At 40.9% G+C, this 14,797-nt stretch overlaps 2 protein-coding genes and 1 pseudogene across 2 annotated transcripts; 2 read left to right on the forward strand and 1 right to left on the reverse strand.

Annotated features, from left to right (window-relative positions):
* Positions 1 to 607: 607 nt before the first annotated feature.
* LOC104432997 (D-galacturonate reductase) lies at positions 608 to 2,736 on the reverse strand. Its single transcript, XM_010045604.3, has 4 exons — positions 2,372 to 2,736; positions 1,967 to 2,213; positions 1,576 to 1,755; positions 608 to 1,056 (listed from the first exon to the last, which is right to left on the reverse strand). Exons 1-4 carry the CDS (start codon positions 2,689 to 2,691, stop codon positions 844 to 846), a joined length of 960 nt encoding a protein of 319 aa, XP_010043906.1. The 5' UTR covers positions 2,692 to 2,736; the 3' UTR covers positions 608 to 843.
* A 5,212-nt stretch (positions 2,737 to 7,948) lies between these two features.
* LOC104435399 lies at positions 7,949 to 9,684 on the forward strand (annotated as a pseudogene).
* Positions 9,685 to 10,094: 410 nt separating this feature from the next.
* LOC104432998 (non-functional NADPH-dependent codeinone reductase 2) lies at positions 10,095 to 13,058 on the forward strand. Its single transcript, XM_010045605.3, has 4 exons — positions 10,095 to 10,529; positions 10,646 to 10,886; positions 12,052 to 12,231; positions 12,413 to 13,058. Exons 1-4 carry the CDS (start codon positions 10,213 to 10,215, stop codon positions 12,635 to 12,637), a joined length of 963 nt encoding a protein of 320 aa, XP_010043907.1. The 5' UTR covers positions 10,095 to 10,212; the 3' UTR covers positions 12,638 to 13,058.
* Positions 13,059 to 14,797: the final 1,739 nt, after the last annotated feature.

Consider the following 14,797-nt stretch of genomic DNA (forward strand, 5'->3'; position numbering starts at 1 on the left):
CCAGTGATTGTCAATGCTGCCCAACCTTCGATCTCCCTTCACCCTTTCAATTGTTGATTGAACGCCCCCTCAATGTCTCCCTGCCTCAGCTTTTTCTTCTTTCGGATGGAAGGAAGTTCTCATGCACTGTTGAAGTTTTTGCAAGCTAAAGAGATATTTTTAAGAGATTCGTCCCATCTCTTCATGTCTCTCTATTCATTGTGTGTTTCTCCATTGGTTGTAATTAATACCAGAAATCAATTTGTAATAATCTACATACTTTATCGCCTTAAACAGTTCACCTTCTGCATTTTATAAGTAATTCGTGTACTCTTCCCTACTAAATACATTAAAGTTACTTAATTCTCTTCCGCATAATCTATGTTGGTATTAAAAGGCCCAGATCTCCAGGGGAAACTAATCGAGTGCTCTCCGAAGGGTGTCCGTACTAGGCAACTTTCTTGGTTACATCAAAACCCAAAAACTCCACTGTGGTCTTTTTAGGATTTGGGTTTGTGTGATTTGAAGCTTTTGAATCCGATTCGGGACAATTTGCTTAAAAAAAAGGACAGAGATATTGTTTATTTAGATAGAGATGGCCCAATCATTTGCCACATTAGCCGAATCGTGGGCTTGGAAAAGTCCACATTGGAGCTACATGTTGGAAATCCACCAGCTAAATGATGTTCTACTATTACAATTATAAAGATCATGAGCTACAATATACGTAGGTTCATAAATTGGTTTCGCATTTCATAGCTCATGATTAAGGAAGAGAGAGGAGAGATCATACATGGCTTTATTCCTTTGACACAAACGTTACAAAAGGGCGAGATGCAGACTAATAAGAAAAAGGGCCCAGCCTCATATTTCGGCATCAATCTCCAGACAAATATCATAGGGTCCAATGATATTAGCGTACAGAACTCCCTTCTTCTGAGGAAGCTGAGCGATCCTTTTGGATTCCTCCTCGGTGAGAGACCAGTCGAAGATGTCAACGTTTTCCCTCATCCTCTGCTTGTTGTAGCTCTTTGTCACGATGCTCACTCCTTGCTCATACAACCATCTCAGGGAAACCTACAACATTTTATTCATGGGAGATTATTTGGTTTATTACTTCGCAATAACATCATCAAGATATGTCGATGATTTGCCTGAGTGAATATTGGGTTCGACTCCAATCCGCAATCTAATTGTATGATATATAGCTTCTTTAGTTGTCATTGGCCTTTGCCAGGCACTAAGTGATTCTTTTATTCGTCATTTTGATTGAGTTCTTCATTATTCATTCGTCAATTTTCTAATCAGATCCTTTCGGTATCAACTCCAGCCAAATTCAGCTGGCTTGGCTATCGAACGATGCCAAAGTATGATGCTAATAAGATATGTGGTTTCACGTTGACGAGATTTTATTCACGTCAGACAATCACATGTTACGAGGTCACGCCAGTTGGATTTGGCAGGATTTGATGTCGAAGGAATCTAATTAGAAAGTTTGTGGCTTGATTCGGTAAATGAAAAATACGCAGGCTTGACTAGAAAGAACATGAAAGTACATGGACAGGAAATGGAATTTTTCTCGAGAGTTATATTTACCTGAGCAGATGTCTTGCCTCTAGATTTGGCGATCTCTTCCAAGACATTACATCCGATGACTCTATTGTCTCCCCACTTGGTGTTGTTAGCACCCAAGGGAGAGTAGGCGCTGATGTGGATGCCCTTTGCATTGCAGTACTCCCTCAATTGCTTCTGCTGCCAAATGGGGTTCATCTCCACCTACATATTTACCCACGTCTCCAGAGGTTAGCCTCTGATTTACACAGCATAATGGTGTAAAACGATTTACGGAACCGACCTGTCCATTTCATAACTCACCAACTTTACCAAACTATGTTAGCCAAACCTGCTGATAATGATTATATCGGTCGTAGAACAATTTATGACACGTACGGGCGATGAATCAGTGATTTGATTATGTGGGTCTCACCTGATTAACTGCGGGAGGGATTTTGGCAGTCGCGAGCAGCTCTTCCAGCTTCTTGCAGGAGAAGTTGCTGACTCCAATGCCTTTGGTGAGACCCAGGTTCTTGCACTCTTCCATGGCTTCCCAGACCGACTTAAGGTCCAGGGGAAGTATGTACTCCCTCTTCTCAACTGGCATTTTCTTCACCTCTTTGCTCAGTCTCACCGGCCAGTGGATCAGGTACATATCAACATACTCTAGTTGGAGGTTACTGCAACGGCAGCAGCTGACCCAAGTCAATTTTATAATCATGGAAAATCGAACAATCATGGCTTTTGCGCTATCGTTTTCTCTCTGTTTCTGCAGTCGCCAATTTGGACTATCACACAGCACAAAGGAGAGGACCGACTGGTTTCACGTTATACCGACCTTAAGCTCATCTTCATGGCGGGCACGATCATGTCCTTCTCCGCAAAGCTGCTCCACAGCTTGGTGGTGATGAAGAGCTCGTCCCGGGACTTCACCAGGCCGAGGCGCAAGGCCTCTGCGATCGCCTCCCCAAGCGGCTTCTCGGAGCCGTACGCAAAGGCAGTGTCAAAGTGGCGGTACCCAGCTCCGATGGCCTCGAGTATGGCGGCCTTGGCGGTCTCCAGGTCGGCCGGAGGGTCTGCTGACGTCCCCATGCCGATGACCGGCATGGTCCGGTCGCAGGAGCCCACGCTGATCTCCGGAATTTGAGTCACTCCCATTTTCTGAACGTAGCGGGCCCGTGCGGTGTTTCCTTCGATCACGTATGCTTCGCTTATATAGAAACGGAACCTGCTCTTAACGTCGAGGTTTGTTGACTAAGCTCAGCTGACCCGCATGGCCTTCCACTAATTTTTCGTTGTGACTGGTGGTTTTAGTTAGGTAAAATTGTCAATAGAAGACGTTTTTAAGCGTCTATTTAAACACATTTGACCACGCACTCAAATGTCCAATCTGACTGCTATTTCTTTGAAGATTGGGCCGGCTTCGGGTCCTTTTCAGCACATTTGTCGGCACATAGGAGCGAAGTGGACCTCAGCATGAGCTCAGGACAACTCGCGAGAGCCTAGACGAGATTTAATGGGTGCTCTTGAAAGTCACGGGCGGACAATTTGGACCTTCTGGATGGGGATCGTGACTTCCCGATTTAGGACGCAGCAGCCCAAGATTGACCTTTTCTCCGGGAAAGACAGATGGAAGTCCGCTGCCGACGCCCAGGCTTTGGCTTTGGCATTGCAGCCACGGTTGATCTTTGACCAACGAAAATGACTCGTGGAACGCGACGCCGTATAATATTTGGGATGGCGACTCTTATGGACACGCACGGAGTCTCAAATGCACGAAGTATTTCGTGAATATAGTATAAACTCAATCCGGATTGTCATAGCTAAAGGCACCCATCATCTTTGATGGCTCGAACTCACTTTAGTACATACATACCTCACTCGTCTTATAACTTTTCAATTTATGCTCTGTAAACCAAAAAAGGAATGAAGAACAAGAATATATATAAAAGGAGCGATGCTCAGTAATATCAAGAAACTTTTATGTATGTTGTGGGAATACACAACTCTCTTGTTACATGTGTTATGAGCCATTCATGTTAAACCGGCTATCATATGGGATTGATTGGGTGTACTGATGTGATATCGACATCACAATTTCTTGAGTGGAGCAGAGTTTCTTCAATCAATTTTAATATGATCAAGTTAACCACGTGCTCCCAAAAGAAACATTAGGATATACACGCCAATGAGCCCACTGGAAAAGAAAAGAATATGGTGGCGTTACTTGTTTTCTTCTTTGTCCACTTATATTAGTGGGGGAACGATTTAGTTTGCAGAACAGTATGTCATGCTGATCCCATTAATCACATGTCGAGGGGTGGAATTTAACCCATCAGTTCAAGTTCAAACATAGAGTGACTGATCTTTGCTAGACCCATGGAATTAGACTCAGTGCGAGGAATAAAGTAAATGGGCGGTGACCATAAAGGAGCCTTGAAATCTAATTAAGAATCATATTGAAGCAGGGTCACGACATTTTTGGATGAACCAAAAAAGAAAATTAGTTACCATGTGAAAGATTTATAAGAGGAGATTAAATGAATTAGACCTGTACGTGGGAAAATTATTCAAAAAGTCTTAAATCTAGTGCACTTTTGTCAATTTTATCATAAATATTTTAATTGTGTCAATTGAATCATAAATATTTTCATGTTTTGCTAATTAAGTTTATCTGATCAATTTTGGCCGGAAGTTGTTGACATGAACAATAATTGTCATATGTGCCATGGCCGGTGGTGATGTAAATAATTTTGATAATTTTTAATAATAATTTTTAATATTTTTCAAATTTTAGATTTTTGTTTTTTTTTTCTTTTCCCCTCTACCAGCCAGCATTGGCCTCACGTGAGGGCTCGTGGCCCTTACATGTAACCACCGAAGGTTACGAGCCTTTGTCCAATGCTAGTGAGGGTCAAGACCCTTGCCCAATTGCTAACAAGGGCCACAAACCCTCACCCAAAGTTGAGCGAGGGCCACAAGCCCTCCCTCATAGCTACCACAGTGGCCCTCCCCTTGCTGTGAGTGAGGGCAGCAAGCCTCGGTAACCACTAGGGGAGGGTTCATGACCCCTTGCCCAGCTATGAGTGAAGGTTGTGAGTCCTCCCCTAGTGGTTAGTTGGGGTTGCTGGGCCTTTGCCGGTGGTCGACAACTCCCTGTTAGCCCTTAACAATGAAAAAAGTAAAGAAGAAAAAAAAAAGTATAACAAAGGAAAAAAATATTAAAATGTTATTTAAAATTATCTATGTTAGTGCTAACAATGCTACGTAAGACGGTTGATGTCTACGTTAGTGATTTTTAATAAAAATTTGTTGGATCAATTTAATTGATAAAATGTGAAAATATTTAAGTCTTAATTGATAAGATTAAAAGATTTAGTATTGAATTCATAAAAGCACAATAAGTTTATGACTTTTTGGAAAATTTTCCCCATTACTAATGTAGGAGAAAATCCATGCAGATTAGGAAAAGAATATTTTTCCAAGGAAAAGAACCTCATCACGACTGACAATATATATGTGTTTGGATGAGTATTTTCCGAGGAAAGGATCCTCATCACTATAGACTCATTAGAGACAATATCCATGTGTTGGGATGAGCATTTTCCATGGAAAAGATCCTCATCACTACAGACAATATATATGTTTGATAAGTGCGGTCAGCCAGTGATTAGGACTTGGACATCTAGGGGATCATATGAAAGCTCATGCTATTTAGGTGTGAGCAAAAAGAATTCGGATTGAGATCCGAATTCTTTTTGCTCACACCTAAATGTTGACTATTTTATTTACTTCTTCGTCATATAAAGCATTTCATAACATTTACATTTAGGTAACAATCATATTTAACTTATCTTTAAAAAGTTGTTCTAAAAAAATGGAAAAAAAAAAGAGAGGATAAGATATAATCTATAAAATAAAATATTTGGTTGTGGAGGGAGATTTTGAAAGATTTTAGATTTGGATAATGGAGCCTTATCAGAAGACAATCTTCAATGGTTGAATGAATTATTTTGGAAAATCTTCACAAAAGATTTTAGATTTTGGAATCATTTTCTTGTTGAGCGTATCCCCTATTTTCGAAAGATGATCGTCGGCAATTGAGTGAATATATGGAATTATCTTGGAAAATCTTCACTTAGGAAACAAACTTTTTTTGTCTATAAATAGGGAGTGAAAGGTTTTCATTTGAGGGGAAAGGAGTGGCCAAAGCGCTGAAGAGGTTTCGTTCAAAGTGTGGGGAGAAAAGCACGAGAGAAATAGAAAGAATTTATCTTCTTTAGAGTTGGAGGGTTCGCAAGTCAAAGAGCATACTTTGTCCACTACTCTTCTCCCACAATAGCTATGGCTTCACATTACCACCATATTTGTTACTAGTTCCCTAATTTTCAAACCTTCAATGCCATTGTGTTCACGTTGCTTGAACAATTGTCATCTTGCCCACACGACCAGCCGATTTCTCTCAAAGATCGATATTGTTCGCTGTCAGTTTGGAGTCCCGACGATGGAGCCTATTGCTCCTTGAAATGAACCGATTCCATTGACGCTAGCATTTATCCTCCGAAACACTTGCTGCTTCCCGACGAATTCCCGGTCAAGCATCATCATCTTTCATCCGAATCTGTCCAGCAAGTCCAGCATTGAAGGGTCAACTCCAAAAGACATTCCAGCAGCAATTGTACCTCCAATGAAGCCTCCAGCATGTTTCAGCCAACATCCAATCAACGTGGTGTCTCGATTCTTTTCTGTGCAGGTTCTCGGTGCATTGGCTAGACCCCAAGGTGGCGTAATCGTTGCTAGATTACCAACCCTCAACCACCGGCTACTCATCAAGCATCAGTGAAGGCTTTGTCATATCCTTATTCGTCGATCCGCAAGCCTTGCCGCCGCCCCTCGAGAAAGCCGTTCCCTGGACAAGGTAATCTCTTTAGACTAAATTAATTCAAATATTCGGTTTCCTAGCTTGTGATTCCGACTTAATTTGTTTTGTCATATTTAATCGTTATCCGATTAGGAAATTTGGCATATTAAGCCATAATAATAAAAAAATATTGAGCAGAGCAGCGAGACGGCGGGTTAGATTTTTGATTATTTCAACTTTTTTTTTTTTATCATTTCAACTTTTCATGGCAAATTTACGGATTGCTTTGTGTAATTGATTCGCTTTAAGATAATATGTCATTGATTTGTATTGGTAGATTATCTATAGGACATATATTTCGAATTCGAGTGCACATCACATATCATGCATCATATGTCATATCTATAATTTAGGTCCATACATATTTCATGTTTAAAGCAATGCACCTTGATTTTTAATATTTGAATAATGTCAAGATAATTTTCCTTTAATAAAACCAAAAAAAGAACAAAGTTATTTAGGTCATATAGATGTTATAATATGCACACCATATGTTGCGCTTTAGTTAGTGAGTCGTACGTTTTAGATTTAATGTCTTAGTATTCCCATCATGTAGCCAAAAGATTAGCGTTGCATCATCTTTATTTTCAATAAAAATTATTAAGTCACTTAAAAAAAGAAAACACAAACGTCATTTGCTTGGTTAGTCAATAGGGTTAATTCATAATTAATCCCATTTCATGTTATTGTTATTTAGTGTAGGTTGCATATATATACAAAAATATAATTTATCAGAGTTGCATTATTTAAAAAAAATCATAAAAAGAACATGTATATAGATTTACCTCGTCATCCATTCCGTATCATATAGCACATGCACATTTAGGATCATGTAAATTAGATTGCACACATATCATGATGGTTCAAGTTATGTCATATGAATCCCATCTCACATGTCATTAAAGTTAAAATCATGCATATTAAATTTAGATTAAGATTGCATATAATTGACATTTTTAAGAAAAATAAAAAAATTAGGTGTCATGTCATTTAGAAATCATGTCGTGGCATGCATTTTTAATCAAAATTTTTGTAAGTTTTTTTAGAGAGTAAACCTTAATAAAGTTGTAATTTATTATGTTTAATGTTAGTCATAATGTCTTACAATCTATCACTTCGGTTTGTTGAATGTTATTTCATTGATTGACCACTATTTGCATGTTAGTAGCTTAGGTTAAAATTAATCAAGACCGCTTGCAAAATATTTTTGAAATTAAAATAAAAATGTACTGAAATGGCGTTAGATTAACTTTGCGTAACCATGTCCCCGGATTTGATTTGCAAAAGTAAAGTATTCTCTCCTTGGTTTCTAATCAAAGTGGCAGCTCCAAATTAAGTATAATTGCATGTTTAAATTGATTAATTTCTTAGTATCAAGTCGCGATTGGTAGGACTTGGGAGGGTTAATACCAAGTCTACGGACTTAGAAATCCATTAGCTTCCTCTTGGGCAATTCACCTTCGGGAAGGTCGCGACACCTTAAATTGGTGACCAATGTCTTGCAACATTCCACAGCTTTCAATGGGTTTGAACAGGAAATCAATCCCATTAATGAGGTTTGGAACAGCTGAATACCCTTTGGGCAACACAGAGAACCTCAAAGGAATCGTCCTCCGTGCGATAGAGCTTGTCTACAGGCACTTTGACATGGCGGCCGTGTACCTGTCCGAGAAGCGTCTCGGAGAAGCCATTGCCGAATCCCTCGAGCTCAGCCTTGTCAAGTCCTGAGACGACTTGTTCATCACTTCCAAGCTCTGGTGCAACAATGCTCATAGGGAGCGCATCATCCCTGTGCTACGGAATTCGCTCAGGTGACCCCCCACAATCCCATTCCATTCCTAGCTTATCTAATTCAGTCCACGGCAGGATATAAATACATGTACTGTATATATGATTTGCATTCAATGTGTGCGTAAACTTTATAATACAGGAATCTTCAATTGGAGTATCTGGATCTCTATCTCGTGCACTGGCCGATGAGATTGAGACCGGAGGCTGAGCTCCAACCAAAGGAGGAGGATATGCTTCCATTTGAGATGGAGTCTGTGTGGGAAGGCATGGAAGAGTGCGGAAAGCTGGGCCTCGCTAAATGCATCGGCGTCAGCAATTTCTCTTGCGAAAAACTCGGCAAGTTGCTCGCCACGGCAAAAATCCCACCCGTCGTCAATCAAGTAAGTTCGTCGATTGCATAATCATTATTGTTACTCAGATGGGTTTAAATTCACTTTTTTTTCCCCTGATTAAAGCATACCCTCTATTACACTCTAAAAGCGCCATCAAGTCAGGGACGGATCAGTATTCATTGGGACCTTTTTAGTGTAAAGTCATAAATGATTGATCGCTACTTCCATACCTTAGTTTAGGTTAATTTTTTTCTTTTTCGTCTTTTTCTGCACCTGGAAAGAAAGAAAATTCTATTTACTCTAACGAAAGAGGAAAGTCCATGGAAAGAAGAATATTTGAAGAGAAATTAAATGTTATATTTAACATGTTTGTTTATTTGGAATCTTAAAAGCATAGTCACCATGTGGGATTAAAAAAATACTTTTTTTGGTCGGTAATTCAAAAAAAAAAAACTAGAACTTGAGTGAAATGAGCCAGCCAATTCAAGATAAATTAGACTCTATTTATTTTGTGAAAAATTTGACATTTTTGAATAATGACAATATTTTCGGAAGACAATGGTAGAATGTAACAAGGTAACGTTGCATGATTAAAGGACGGAAATGAACCCTCTGTGGCAACAAAAGAAGCTGAGGAAGTTCTGCATAAAGAAGGGCATACACGTAGGCGCCCACTCACCTTCGGGAGGACATGGAACCGCATGGGGATCCAACCGAGTGATGAATTGTGAGGTGCTCCACCAAATCGCCACCTCCAAAGGAAAAACCATTGCCCAGGTACAGCTCTCTACCCTTTCACTCCATACCTAATTCCCATAAATTCACCAAGGATTCTATGATTAATTACTGAAACATGTCCCATCTTTTCCGATTCACATGTAAAAAATAAGATGAAATGTCATGTCATCATGAAGGTTTGCTTAAGTGGGTGTACGAGCAAGGAGCGAGCGTCATCATGAAGGCTTCAACCATGAGAGAATGGAGCAGAACCACCGCATATTTGACTGGAGACTCAGCCCTGAGGAGTAGCAAAAGATCAGTCGAATTCCTCAAATTAGAGGGTGTGTCAGGTCGGGATTCATCTCGGATAACGACAATATCATTTAATGTCCAGCAGGACCGCTCTGCTCATCCTGTCGCTATTGATAATTGTTCAACAGAATTAGTCATGGTGCCGTGCAGTTTTCAAAGACCAATTTGATATTAAAATATTATTTAAAATTATTCACGTCTGTATTAATTATATTATTTAAGAATTAATGATTTCTGATTTTAATTATATAAAATTAATTAATAAAATATGAAAAAAGTTTAGAACTCATTCAATAAAATCTAAAAAAAATTTACGATTTAATTAATAAAATTTAATTTAGAACTTTTTCAATATTTTTTCCATTTCTAAAACTGGAAAAAAATCCAGACAGAGAATATTTTCCAAGGGAAAGATCCTTATCACTACAGACAATATAGAGGTGTAGATCGGCGTGGTTGGCCAGCGACTGTAACCTGGTCATCTGGGAATAGCCGCTACTCTTGTACCTACTTATCCTGGACCATATGAAAGCTCATACCAAAAATACTTAATAAATAATCTACTCTCATCCCTGAGCTCCGACGTCCTTAGACTGGTGCATAATGGCTTACGATATTCCACAGCTTCCGATCGGTTCGAACGGGAAATCGATCCCGCTGTTAGGGTTTGGAACGGCTGAATACCCTTTGGGCAACACCGAGAACCTCAAAGAAATCGTCCTCCGTGCGATAGAGCTCGGCTACAGGCACTTCGACACGGCAGCCGCGTATCAGTCCGAGAAGCCTCTCGGAGAGGCCATCGCCGAAGCCCTCAAGCTCGGCCTTGTCAAGTCCCGAGACGACCTGTTCATCACTTCCAAGCTCTGGTGCAACGATGCACATAAGGAGCTCGTCGTCCCCGCGCTACGGAATTCGCTCAGGTGACCCCCTAAAATCACACTCCATTCCTAGCTTCTCTAGTTCAGTCCATGGCGGGATATAAATACATGGTATGTAGGTGTGATTTGTATTTAATAGTTCGTAAACTTTAACACAGGAATCTTCAATTGGAGTATCTGGATCTCTACCTTGTACACTGGCCAATGAGATTGAGACCAGAGGCTGAGCTCCATCCAAAGGAGGAGGATATGCTTCCATTCGAGATGGAGTCTGTGTGGGAAGGCATGGAAGAGTGCGTGAAGCTGGGCCTCACTAGATGCATCGGCGTCAGCAATTTCTCCTGCAAAAAACTTGACAAGCTGCTCGCCACGGCAAAAATCCCACCCCTCGTCAATCAAGTAAGTTCGTCCATTGCACTAAGATGGGTCTGTTTTCACATATTACTCTCTAAAAGCCCATTAAGCAAATCACGGATCACTATTCATTGCGACCTTTTTAGTGCAAAGCCACAAATAATTGACCGTCACTTCCCAACCTTAATTTCGTTTTTTTTTTTTTTTTTTTTTGTCTTTTTCTGCACCTAGAACTTAAGAAAATTCTATTTACTCTAACGAAAGAGGAAAGTCCATCGAAAGAAGAATATTTAAAGAGAAATTAAATTTCATGTATAACTTTCTTTTTATTTATTTATTTTGGAATCTTAAAAGCATAGTCACCATGTAGGATTCAAAGAAAATACTCGAACTTTAGTAAGATGAGCCATTTCAAAGATAAATTAGACAACATCATTGATATCTAGCAAAGAGTTCTTTTCTATTTTCCTCTTCATGTTTCTGATTTGACTTTGGTGGATTTATGTGCAAAAGAAGTGGAGCTAAGGGTTATAATAAAAGGAGCGGGTGATGGTCCGACCAAGAGATTCCAAATCATATGCTCATCTTATTAGGAGGGATTTTTCTGCTGTGGTATGTACAAGAGAGAGATGATTAAGGGAAAGTTTAGCTGTACTTTGATTTTGAGACTTTGCATCTAGGCAAAGTTCCTTGACTCGTGGTGCTTTCAACTATAGTAATTAATGTTTTTCTGTAATTGGTACTTCAAACATGTAATTAATGTTAGTCGAGAGGGGGAGGAGGGAGGGAGGATGTGATTGTGAAATGTGAGCAGCGATGACCGGTCCGAGAGAGAGAGAGAGAGAGAGAGAGAGATGATTGTGAAATGTGAGCAGCGATTACCCGTCCGAGAGAGGGAGGGGGAGAGAGGGGGAGAAACCGGGGGGGGTGTGTGGGGTGTGGGGAGGATATGATTGTGAAATGTGAGCAGAGATCATCCATCCAAATACCTAGCGCTACATTGAATGAAATTACTAATAAAAATTGAATTTTGGGACCAAATATTCCGTATTTACTATATATAATTCTGACATGTCTACCGAGAAAGAGTCTTCAATCTTCACCATCATCAATTGCCAGTCGCCGTAGGAACGGCCACCACTACGAGAACGTCATATATATTCGGAAGACAAGAATAGAATGTAATATTTTAACTTTGCATGATTGGAAGGTGGAAATGAACCCTCTGTGGCAACAAAAGAAGCTGAGGGAGTTTTGCATGGAGAAGGGCGTACACGTGAGCGCCTACTCACCTTTGGGAGGACGGGGAACCGCATGGGGATCCAACCGGGTGATGGACTGCGAGGTGCTCCACCAAATCGCCACCTCCAAAGGAAAAACCATTGCCCAGGTACAACTCTCTCTACCTTTTCACTCCGTACCTAATTCCCATAAATTCACCAAGGATTCTATGATTAATTATCGAAACGTGTCCCATCTTTTCCAATTCACTTGTAGAAGTATATGATGAGATCTCATGCCATATAACATAGCATATAAGCTTGTCTACTTTTTGGGTGGAATATCTGAAGGTTTGCTTGAGATGGGTGTACGAGCAAGGAGTAAGCGTCATCATGAAGAGCTTCAATCATGAGAGAATGGAGCAGAACCTCCGCATATTTGACTGGAGTCTCAGCCCCGAGGAGTTGCAAAAGATTAGTCGAATTCCACAAATTAGAGGGTGTCACCCGTTGGGATTCTTCTCGGATAAGGGGCCTTACAAGTCCCTTGAAGAGTTCTGGGACGGCGAAATCTAACATCACATGACAGATAATGACAACATCGTTCGATGTATAGCAGGACTGCTATGCTCATCCTGTCGCTATTGATGATTGTTCAACAGAAGGCCTTGGCTTGGAAGCCAACTTGTTGCGAAGAGATTGATAGTTAGAAGATATTTGTCATTGTGTCATGTGGTTTTTAAAGACCGGCTTGATCTTGAGGATGAACCGAAAAAGCAAGAACATGAAGAATCATTCAATCTATACTCATCTTATGTGGCAATGTCAAAGATTTTGACGTATTAGATAGAATAGCACAACTCCCACGCTACTGAAGTCTCTTCTTCGTGAGAACTACCATCTCCCTCTTGTGGGAGTCTTCCTCTCCCTTTGTCGGAGTCTATCCCTCCACTTTGGGGTTCTCCCCTTCTTAATCGCATCACCTTACCTTTTTCTTCGTCCATTTCTCATTTAAGGTCTGACTTCGGGACGATCTATTTTCTCCATGCTGTCGTGTTCCGTTTTGAGTGTGAGCCAGTGAACGAGATGCTCCTTCAACAGCGAATTGTTGTTATTCTTGTGATTCCGTTGGGGCTTGGAGTGCCGTTGCTTGAGTGGTTCCCTGTCTGTACCTTGATTGGTGAGGTTAGTCCCTGATTTCGTCTCTAGGGATGATCGGGTCCAGGGTGGGTAGGGTCCAAACCTGGACGCTGTACCCGATCTTGTTATAACAGATTCCCTTTTTTTGGACCATGTACCCGACCCACCCTGTTTTTCCAATTTGGGAACCGGGTTAACCCTCTTTATATTGGAACCTATTTTTTGCATAAAAACACATGCCACAAAGTAAAACTATATCCATAAGTGATTAGCACAGCACATACACAATTGATCATTGTCTGAGCACCAATAGCAACACAAAGTTTCAAATGTACACCAATAGTAGAACAAACAATTACCCTAATAAAACTACAACAACGCAGCAGGTAAGAAAATAAAGCTAGGAGAATTTCACACCTGCGTAAATACTAAATAGGTCTGCAAGGCACGCTAACAGGTTATCTTCATCTCCAACACTTTTGTTATTTGCATAGTAATCAAGCAGTTGGTCTCGAAAGGGCACGCAAAAATAGAGAGCCTACCTAGGAATCGGCAAAACAACATAAGCAAAATCACCGTGAACGGAAATTTAGAAAATCTAATGATCAAACTCCACAACAAAAGTCTGTCGTAATCTAATGAACACCCCCCTCCAAATCTACTTCCCCACAACAGATAACTTGCGGAATGCACATCAAATGACCAAACAGAACAACATGCGGCTGCCTTTTGAAAAATTTCCAATAGGGTGATCATCCAACCATCAGAAGAGCCAAATGATCAGGCGGAATATGTAATACCACCACAAGCTCAGCTCAAAATCCATCCTAACCAGCAATCAACTCTATGACCACCCTTCACATCTCTGCAACATAAAAAGAACCTCCCCACAAACAATCGACTTTGCAAACAAAGAAAGTCAAACTAGACTCAAATCAACAAAAACCAAACAAAACCCATTTCATAATTGATCCGAAACAACCCGATTCCGACATCATCATCATCATCATCCGCCGAGGCGGCGGCGGCGACCATCATTAGATTGAGTGAGAAGAAAGACAGAGGGGGATGGAAAACAACAATCGGACTTGCAAGACTCTATTGCAATAGCAGGTGTTGTTGAAGTTCTCGAGGCCGAAGTAGCGCGCGCTCTCAGGGAACTAGTCGTCGAGGGCCTTCTCGAGCTTGGACCCCGCCGTACCCATGACCCTCATACCGCGAATCGAGAGCAAGCGGAGGTGGGAGAGACGATGAGGAAGCCGGCGATGGATGAAATAGAGCAACGAGGAGCTGGTGATGGCGCGATGCGACGAGGAGCTGCCGATGGCGCGACGAGGAAGCAGATGAATGCAAATGAACACAGATGACGAAGCAGCATGACAGGGAGCTAGATCTGGCAATGGCGCAACGAAGGAAAACGCTGTGAACTGTGAAGTCTGCGGGTGTGAGGGGTAAAGAAAGAAACAATTGGGGGGAGCTTGTCAAAGGAAAACACCGAGAATAAATTAGGGTTTTGGTCCTTTTGGACTTTTGGGTTGCCTTAAAAACCGGTTCTCAAACCAGTTCGGTCAATCTGGTTCCCGGGTGGATAATCCC

Source organism: Eucalyptus grandis, chromosome 2 (genome assembly GCF_016545825.1).
Source record: "Eucalyptus grandis isolate ANBG69807.140 chromosome 2, ASM1654582v1, whole genome shotgun sequence".
Taxonomy (NCBI): domain Eukaryota; kingdom Viridiplantae; phylum Streptophyta; class Magnoliopsida; order Myrtales; family Myrtaceae; genus Eucalyptus; species Eucalyptus grandis.

What these genes read in the sequence shown, in the direction of transcription:
- LOC104432997 (XM_010045604.3), bottom strand. Translation starts at nt 2,691, where the DNA reads ATGGGAGTGACTCAAATTCCGGAGATCAGCGTGGGCTCCTGCGACCGG. An exon ending in GCCATGAAGATGAGCTTAAG is followed by an intron (nt 2,214 to 2,371) that starts GTCGGTATAACG and finishes CTGCCGTTGCAG; the next exon opens with TAACCTCCAACTAGAGTATG. An exon ending in GAGGCAAGACATCTGCTCAG is followed by an intron (nt 1,057 to 1,575) that starts GTAAATATAACT and finishes AAAATGTTGTAG; the next exon opens with GTTTCCCTGAGATGGTTGTA.
- LOC104432998 (XM_010045605.3), top strand. Translation starts at nt 10,213, where the DNA reads ATGGCTTACGATATTCCACAGCTTCCGATCGGTTCGAACGGGAAATCG. An exon ending in GCGCTACGGAATTCGCTCAG is followed by an intron (nt 10,530 to 10,645) that starts GTGACCCCCTAA and finishes ACTTTAACACAG; the next exon opens with GAATCTTCAATTGGAGTATC. An exon ending in AAGGAAAAACCATTGCCCAG is followed by an intron (nt 12,232 to 12,412) that starts GTACAACTCTCT and finishes GAATATCTGAAG; the next exon opens with GTTTGCTTGAGATGGGTGTA.